Here is an 8,889-nt window from a genome sequence, read left to right on the forward strand (position 1 = left end):
GCGGACATGTGATATGGCATCTGCGACACAGAAGAAAGAACACACACAGGCCAGCCTCATTCACACTTTGCAGGAACCTTCCCTTCAGGGCACCACAGGGCATCACAAGCTACTCATTCGGTTTCCGTCCGCTATCGTGTCGAATTAAGAATCCAGCACATTACACAGACAGATAACACAAACATCCCAGTTAGTGATCACACAGAAAAAGAAAAACACAGCAGCCCTGCCCATCCCACCACAGCGTGACAGCATTTCCATGAACAAAATCATTTTTCATCACATGTGGTTTGTACTAAAATTATAAAAAATGCGAATCAGATGTACTGAGCCGTGGGTGTAATCATCCACCAATTTATCATCAGACCAAGGTGCCACACGACCAGAGAAGAACAGCAGAGCGTTGGCCCAACCTCAGGCCCATAACAGGAGCATGCACACTAAAGAAAATGCCATGAGATGTGTTTGGGCTCTTCTGATTCAATAGACCATGCCATCAGAAACACCAATTAGCAAGATCTCCTGATCCAAAGAATGCTGTTCACCTAAAACTACAAACCAGTTCATTTCATTTTTCATCGCTCTTGCCCTATGTAAATATGATCTGATTTGCCATGTTTACTAGCTGCAGGAGAATAGTCTTGACTGTGCATGTTTTTCCGTGCAAGTGGGTGTGTAACAGAAACAGAGAGCGAGACAGAGAGAGGTGTGGTCTGTGTGTGTGTGAGAGTTTGGGCGGGATGTCGGTGAACTCTATAAGAGGATGGTCGCTGACTGTCTCTGCTCACATCTAGCTGAGTGTAACGGTACAGCATCAAGCAAATCTGCAGCCATGAGCAGGCAGAAGGCTTTCCTCAATAAGGTAGCACATTCCATCCACATTAAGAACAAGTTGCTCCGCCAGGGTCTAGCTGAATGTCTGGGCACGCTTATTTTGGTGGTAAGTGTCTTTTATTTGCTTTGTAAAAATTTAGACATCAGACTGTAACATAAAAAAGGGAAGTATTTTTCTTATTGTTAGGAAAATGTATATTTTTTCAAATCAAAAAACATTATTTATTTTGTCATTTTGAAACATTTTCATTTGTTGTTAGTTTGTATTTTCATACGAGAAAGGAAAGGAAAACAAAAAAATTTACAGAACATATTCTTCCTAATTTTTGCATTGTAAAATACAGTAAAAATTCTCAATTCCAATGTCAATACTAATCTAAATGTTTTGATGAGCACTTATAATAACACTTTTAATTATGCATATAATAGAAATAGCTAGATTTAAACATGTAAAAAAATGCATTCACAAATAAAGTGAAGAATTTTAACTATATATTTATTTATTTACAAACCAGAAATGTTTGTAAATAAAGAAAAAATTTGAAACTGAGACATGCATGCATAATTCTGTGATCAGCAGTGTTTCTAAGTTTTGCACCAGCTCTGGTGTAACGGAATGGCTTTTAGCTCACGGTTGTGTTTGCACACGTTTTACTGTACAATGGACCTGCTTATAATAATACCATTATTTTTACCATGCATAGGACCAAAGGTCAAGTGCAAAAAAACGATTGCGCTTGCATGGTCTGAACCGCAATGAGAGTCACACCAAAACAATCTCATTTTACAGAGTGTGCTGCCTCACCCTCATACATTTCTGCCAGTGGGTTGAGACCGGTGACTAACTGAGTAAACGAACAAATTGATAAGTAAAGACGCCTGGAATATGAATGTGTTTGTCCTGGGGGGGTGGTTGGGGGGTTGGGGGTGGTCCATCACTCAAGAACGTATCGGGTACCGGGAGCTTTATTTGTCACACAGAATGCCAGCTTTGAACTGTCAGACTTGTACAGTCCATCATTGTCCCTGAAGGTCACGCTGTGTCATGTACACCTGTCTCAGTGTGGAACTGACGAATGATTGACATGTATTCTGTCTTTTAGAGGTATAGATTGGCATTTGGTCCCACTCCCACATTTTATAAAAACAATGAGCAGAGATGCACACTTCAGGTGAAAATGTGCTCTTTCACATGCGTCAAATTGAAAAATAAATAAGATTATCAGTTCTGTATTACAGAATAGAGCAACAGACCTGTATTCGGTATCATTTCTCCATACTCAGTTTCAGAGCCACAATGTAAGTCCTTCATTCTTTGGCTCAGGTTTTAAAAGGGTGGGGGTTTGAGAAGTCATGCTGAGACGGCTACCCAAACAATTCTACCTGTGTGAATGTGCACAAGGCGTTCCTAGTACTCTAGTATATTAATACTGTATGTGGGTAGTCTGAATAATGCTTGGTCTCTAGCAAATGACCATCCAGTCATTAATCCATAGACACTGAAATAATTGTGGTTAGTAAATAATAAAGAGGAGCTGTCTATGGTGCTGATATCAAGAGATTATGACAGTCTCTTCAGCCTGGAATAGCCTTTGTTTTTGGGTTGAAGGCATTAAAAGTTTTATTGCTCCAAAAGATCAGGCAAGATGTGATATGTTATTTTTGAAATTTTGACAATGACGATGCAATACAGATTGTGCCACAACAAACATATGAATATATGTGTATGTATTTAATTCCAAGAAAGGAAGGATTTTAGCTTTGGTTTGAAGATCTTTAGTGACTCAGCTGTTCGAACATCTACTGGAAGTTCATTCCACCACCCATGACAGAGAAGAGTCAGAGTCTGTAGCCCATATTTCTTTCATTTACAATGTGAATGGGTCACTCCATGCTGATTTCAAGGATTTAAGGATATCCAAGGACTCCAGGTTTGCCCCACAGTCTAAACACATGCAGGTCGAGTGGATTGATTCTGTCTATATTGGTCCTAAGTTGTGAATATGTGCTGTTCAAACCACTTGATCAATTAGTCATGGAGAAAAGGAGCTCTGCCATTTTTTTCTTTAAAACAACGGACTTGACATAATGGGATATGATATCATTAACATTAGACACATTTAAAATGTAGTAATTCACAGAATTCCTATGGGGTCCACAAGATGGTTTGCATTCTCACTAAAGGGTCTTAAGGCTGTGATATTAAGCTTATTGTGTTCTCTTCTCCATGCAGATGTTTGGCTGTGGCTCTGTGGCCCAGGTGATACTAAGTGAAGGCTCCCATGGCAGGTTTCTCACAGTCAACCTGGCCTTTGGTTTTGCTGCCACTCTTGGAATCTTAGTGTGTGGTCAAATATCAGGTAAGCTTGTAGGTTTCTACTTAAATGGTGTTAATGTGTCTTGTCTACCCTAATTTGTGCTTTGTTGCATGTAATTAACCTGTATTTAAACCTTACCTTCCCTCAATTCTATGCTTGTGTAGCTTACTGTACAACTTAGACCTCACCTAGAAACTGTTTCATTTGGCTCTCATGTCTCATTTCTGTTATACTCACTATTAAAGTGGTGCAAGTGTGCCTCCCGTTACTTTCACGCTGGTGTGAAAGAAGCGACCAAAAGAAGATGCGCATCTGACAATGACTCACCAAAAAGAAACAAGGGTGATGGCTTCCTCCTCAACTTTGCAGTGTCTCAAGCTTGATGGACAGGATAGCGGGTCCAACCTCTCCGACGGTCCACTGTCAATGCACACTTGGGACAGTGAGCATGAACCTCTCCACTGTTCCCGTGACACTCCACAAGGTGTTTGTTGGCCAGTCCACGGTGTACTACACCATCCTGAGCTGAACTTCTCCTGGCGCTCTTGCAAGTTCCGAAACCAGGAGAGTGATTCTGGAGAAGAAAGTTCTTGGAGTCTTGGAAGTTCACAGATCTGCCTGTTCGCTTCCAGCCAACGGAGGAGGACCACGATGACTCCAAGGCTGGAACAGCCTGCCGTGCATCTGCCTGGGGTGGTTCTTCAGTTGCATTCCCATCTCCCCTTGCCTAGTTCCCCAGTGTTATGCTTTTAAAGCTATGGTGTCCCTGGTCAACATGTAGCTCACTGTTGGTTAGTTGTTCACATCCAACTTAGATCTCACCTACAAAGTGTTTCCTATATGTTTTGGCCCTTGCGTCGCTTTTCTGTTATTCTCATTATTAAAGTCACTATTTCGTGCTAGTGCCTCTTGTTACTTAATGTGACCCTATGCAGGGTCATTCAGCATGTACATTGGCATAATAAGGGCGTATGATAAATGCTGTAAATGTAATACAACTAACAAAAGATCCGTTCTACAAATGATCCATTGCAATGAGTAGTTAATTGGTTGTAGGCCTCCTGAACAGGAAGTTATAACTGTTGTAATATGTAACAGTTATAATATGTAGAATGCTACCAGACCATTAAATATCTTAGTTATTATTTTTTTTCTAACTTTTCAAAAAGATAGAAGATAGAGAAAGTGTTGGCAATAAAAGGAATAAGCTCTATTTAAAATGTATGTTTGCTGTATGCTATTCGGGCTGTATTTTGAGAGCATGTAATGTCAAACCAATTAATAACTGCTCTTCATTTCAGGTGGGCATCTCAACCCTGCTGTGACATTTGCTCTCTGTCTTCTGGGAAGAGACAAATGGAGAAAATTCCCAGTGTATTTCCTCTTCCAAACTCTGGGTGCCTTCTTAGGGGCTGGTATCATCTATGGCCTGTACTTTGGTAAGTGTGAACACGTAGTATAAATGGACAGAGCTCAGCTCTCTTCATCAATGAATACCTCTAGAAAATGGTAGTATCCTTTGGAGCTTCTTACTGCAGGTCATCAGCATTTGCTCGTTGTTCCCATCAGATGCTTTGTGGAACTTTGCGGGAATTGATGGACTGGTTGTTGATGGGAACAAATCCACTGCAGGAATTTTTGCTACATACCCTGCAGCACATCTTTCCCTTGTCAATGGCTTCTTCGACCAGGTCAGACAAACTTTCAACAAACCTTCAGTTTTCCAGTTTTTCAGCTCTTGAAGTAGTAAGAATATATGCTGCTGTTTGTTTAATTTTTTTTTTATTCTACTTTCTCCTGTAGCTTATTGGAACAGCGGCTCTGGTTGTTTGTGTCCTTGCCATTGTGGACCCATATAACAACCCCATCCCTCAAGGACTGGAAGCATTCACCGTTGGCTTTGTTGTTTTGGTGGTTGGTCTGTCTATGGGTTTGAATTCAGGCTATGCTGTTAACCCCGCCCGTGACTTTGGACCACGCCTGTTTACAGCTATTGCCGGTTGGGGCGGTGAAGTCTTCACGTAAGATACCACCTTCTTTGGAATACCAAAAATGTCAACATTTAGTCACAGTAGCCTCAAATGTTACTCTTGGCTTGCCAGTTACAATCCTGTTTATCTGGATGTAGGAAGTAATTTTTTAAAATTACATTGAGCTATGTTATTTTTCCTAATTATTAAATTTTTTTGTGGTTTTACAGGAACAGAAATGGTTGGTTCTTGGTGCCCATCTTTGCTCCCTTCCTGGGCTCCTTTGTTGGTGCGTTGGTTTACCAGCTGATGGTCGGTTTCCATACAGAGGCTGAAGCACAAACCGCCAAAAGGAACACTGAAGAGAATGTTAAGCTAAAGGATGTCCGTAGTGCTGATGGCAAAGATTAGCTTGGCTGAAACTGTCTCTCCATCAGACACAAGTGCCCTAGCTAGTTGTAGTCGATCATGCCCGTAAAGACCATACACCCTCACATATGCAGTGAATCTCCAAAGTCTACACACTCAACAAACCTCATTTCCTTTATCATAGATAACTTTGCTTCTGTTGTCTTTCTGTGTCTTTCTGTTTAAGGTTAAAATTGAAATGAAAAGTGCCTTAGGGAAATCTTTATCAGCTCATAATTCCAACAATTCTAAGACAGTATTGCATATTTTGAAGCATTGGTGTGTGTAAATAACTGCACTGTATAGGAGTAGCAATTAGGGTTTCTTCAGAACTGACCCAAATTCTGAGATACAATTCTGAATTAGGGAAGTTGCAATGTTTAAGACTTAATTGGATCATGTATGTCAGTGATTCTCATTCCTTCCAGAAGGTTTCTATTCCAGTCAGGAAGAGTCAATCTGATGAGCCTTAAACCTAACTGTGCCATGTGGGAGACTGAGAGGTCAGTCATCCTGTCTGGACATATCCTGTCTGGACACATTCCAGGGTTAGGAACCAATCTAACATCTAATTTCAGCACGAAATATCACACTCAATGTTCATTATAATAATAATACAAAATCAAGGTCAAATTTGTAGTTCTCCAACACACGCTCAATAAATATTCCTTTTGTTTATACTTAAGTGAAAATGAACATATATAGATTTGTATAACTACACACAGACTAATCCATTGGGCTAATCGTTGTGCAAATACAGTCCCAGCATTACAGGTAAATCTGCTGTTTGAGGGTTTGGCAATTTGTCGTGATTTCCCTCAAGACTCACATCACGCACATGAAATGTCACATAGCTTTAATGATATGGAGGAATGTCTGTGACGAGCTTTGCTGTACTGCTGAAGTGTTTTTTCCTATTGTGTTGTGTACTGGGCTTTGACCCAGGGATGTGTTTTGTATCACAATAAAAGCTTTTTTTTTTATTATTCTTGTGTAAGTGTGGGTGGAGCCGTGCACAAGGGATAGAGTTTCAGGACTTGTTTTTTGCTTTCACGCAGCTTTCCTGGTCTTTACATTTAATGCACCATGTTGTCCAACTTTCTCTCAAGAGGCGTCGCCTCTCAAATTCCCTCCTGATGTTCACATTATGCTGTGTGTCTCAAAGGCAGCCCTTTATTACAGCACATTAACCACTAATTCCCTCCTACAAAGACCATGGCACTCTGGTGCCTTGTCTGCTTTAGAAACTTCAGCGGAGCTTACAGCTCCATACGCAAAAAATCACCTACAGTCACGGCAGGAGGAGTGGTGGGTGGGGGCCGTAGGTGGGTGTCATCTGGCTGTTTAATGTCTGGGCAGATCAGGCATGTCTGAGCAGAAATGTTTTCATCATCCTTTCACTCCGTGCTGGAACACCTCACCTGTTTGTCTGTGGTTTTTGCCCACATGGCGAGACTGGACTTGTCAAACAAGTTGAAACAAAACGAAAAGCTTTCGAATCAGATAAGGCCCTGATACCTGAGATTAAAAAGACACAGCTATTAAGAAGTGGGAGGAGCGAGCATCTGAATTCAACGAAAGTCAGCTTCCTCAAAGACCTTTGCATATCTTCATGAAATTCCAATTTTGTATAAAACTTTGGGGACACATGTTTGCTTGTGTCCTGAGTGTCCAAATTCTTTCATTTGTTTTATGAGACAAATGCATCTTCTGCATGCACACCACAAGTCATGCACCATTCCTGGGTTTAGTTAGCTATGTAGACGAGAATTCAGCTAACTGCTAAACCTTACACTCAACCACAAGATCAAAACAGTGAGAACAAAAGCGAACGCTGACGTTGACAGGAAAGGCAGATCTGTTCAGTGTCAGCATGTGGTTCCACTTAATAAATTTCAATAAATTATTAAATAAATGAATAACACATGAATAAAACAAACAGGTTCTACATAGCAGGGAGTGGAGGAACGTGTTCATAAATGAAAACAAAAATCACATTGCACTGCAACATGTGTCTTTTTATGTAAAAAAAAAGATCTATGATGGAACATTTAATATTTAAACATAAACCACCCTGTGGTTTATATTAGAGCACACAGTGCTCTATTGTCATTTTAGAGGAACAGGCTGATATGAAATGTTCATCAGTCCATGCCTTAGACCACTGCATGATATGGCTATGAATGGTGATGGTGAATACAGATTTGAATTTTGTTCATTCTCCCTGCAGAAGAAGCTGTGCAGGCCTGTTCCATCTGAAATTATTTAGATATCATTAGCTAAATAAATGCTTGATTAATGTATGAATGAAAGTAGATGACATGCAACACTGTGCAAGATGACTGTGCTTCAACCAAAACTACACTTATATCTATAAACTACAACATGAAATAACAGAATAAGCATAAATATGCTTAATCTGTTATTTCATGCTGTAGTTTATAGATTTAAGTGTGTCTAAGACACATTAAAGCAAAAAGGAAATGCAGTTGTGTTCTCAGTGCACATCTGGAACCCATGTCCGTGAGAAGGTCTTCACTAAGAAATGCTCTTGTTGGGCGGTTTGCATGCTTGTGGAAGAATAAGAGATGCAAACAATTAAGGCTTGGAGAGTACGTCTGCAAAATGCTTACAGCTTTGAGGAATTTCCCATGAGGCTATTTAAAAAACTTACGACCGTGATGTTCTTCTGGAAGGCAGGCCTTACAAAACACAGAAACACAGAACCCTCTTGTTTCTGTTTAGTGCGTTGCTGAGCACATTTGCATCCAGACAAATAAATCACATTACGCTTGTGTTCAACCTCCTCAAAGAAACGTATTTTTCTGCTGGATCTCACGAGTTAGGTGCCCAACATCGTGGCAGGATGTGTAGTTAGTACACTCCCAGGAGTAGGAGCCAGGAGGAGCCAGGAAGAAGCTGAGAAAAAGTTGCTGTTCACTCTAAAGAGAAACATTTTTCTTCGTAACCGATGGCTGCCTGGAACAGATTATCTTAAGTCCAGAAGAAGAAGCAAGGCCGCGTAGAAGCAAAGAATCCCACTAAACTGAACCACTAATGCAGGCATTCATGCCCTGAGCCAATCAGAACTCTTTATTTATTCAGCTGATGTCATGTTAGAGACATGCTTCAATGATCAAACATAACGCACAACAAAAGCTGGTTTTTGGTAGAAGCATAAAACCAACTTGCACAATGTACAGTACTGTAACACATGTAGTGATTACACATATTTATGGAAAAAAAAAATTCAGAAAAATTGTTGCTATCTAGAGATGTGATACAATTCAAATCCCACTTACTACCATTGTGTCCCTGAGCAAGACACTTAACCCTGAGTGTCTTCAGGGGGACTGTCC

The 8,889-nt window shown here is 40.4% G+C and overlaps 1 protein-coding gene across 2 annotated transcripts; it reads left to right on the forward strand.

Moving 5' to 3' along the window:
• Window positions 1-765: 765 nt before the first annotated feature.
• aqp3a (aquaporin 3a) lies at window positions 766-6,518 on the forward strand. 2 transcript variants are annotated; one of them, XM_028996026.1, is made up of 6 exons: window positions 772-940; window positions 3,068-3,194; window positions 4,454-4,591; window positions 4,722-4,843; window positions 4,956-5,173; window positions 5,353-6,518. In XM_028996026.1, the coding sequence occupies exons 1-6, from the start codon at window positions 833-835 to the stop codon at window positions 5,531-5,533; spliced, it is 894 nt and encodes a 297-aa protein (XP_028851859.1). In that variant the 5' UTR covers window positions 772-832; the 3' UTR covers window positions 5,534-6,518. The 2 variants fall into 2 exon arrangements, with proteins under 2 accessions (XP_028851860.1, XP_028851859.1); XM_028996027.1 differs by lacking the exon at window positions 4,956-5,173 and having other exon boundaries at window positions 766-940.
• Window positions 6,519-8,889: the final 2,371 nt, after the last annotated feature.

The sequence above is a fragment of the Denticeps clupeoides genome, chromosome 11 (assembly GCF_900700375.1).
Source record: "Denticeps clupeoides chromosome 11, fDenClu1.1, whole genome shotgun sequence".
NCBI classification, from domain to species: domain Eukaryota; kingdom Metazoa; phylum Chordata; class Actinopteri; order Clupeiformes; family Denticipitidae; genus Denticeps; species Denticeps clupeoides.

What these genes read in the sequence shown, in the direction of transcription:
- aqp3a (XM_028996026.1), top strand. Translation starts at nt 833, where the DNA reads ATGAGCAGGCAGAAGGCTTTCCTCAATAAGGTAGCACATTCCATCCAC. An exon ending in CATCTATGGCCTGTACTTTG is followed by an intron (nt 4,592 to 4,721) that starts GTAAGTGTGAAC and finishes TGTTCCCATCAG; the next exon opens with ATGCTTTGTGGAACTTTGCG. An exon ending in TCAATGGCTTCTTCGACCAG is followed by an intron (nt 4,844 to 4,955) that starts GTCAGACAAACT and finishes TTTCTCCTGTAG; the next exon opens with CTTATTGGAACAGCGGCTCT.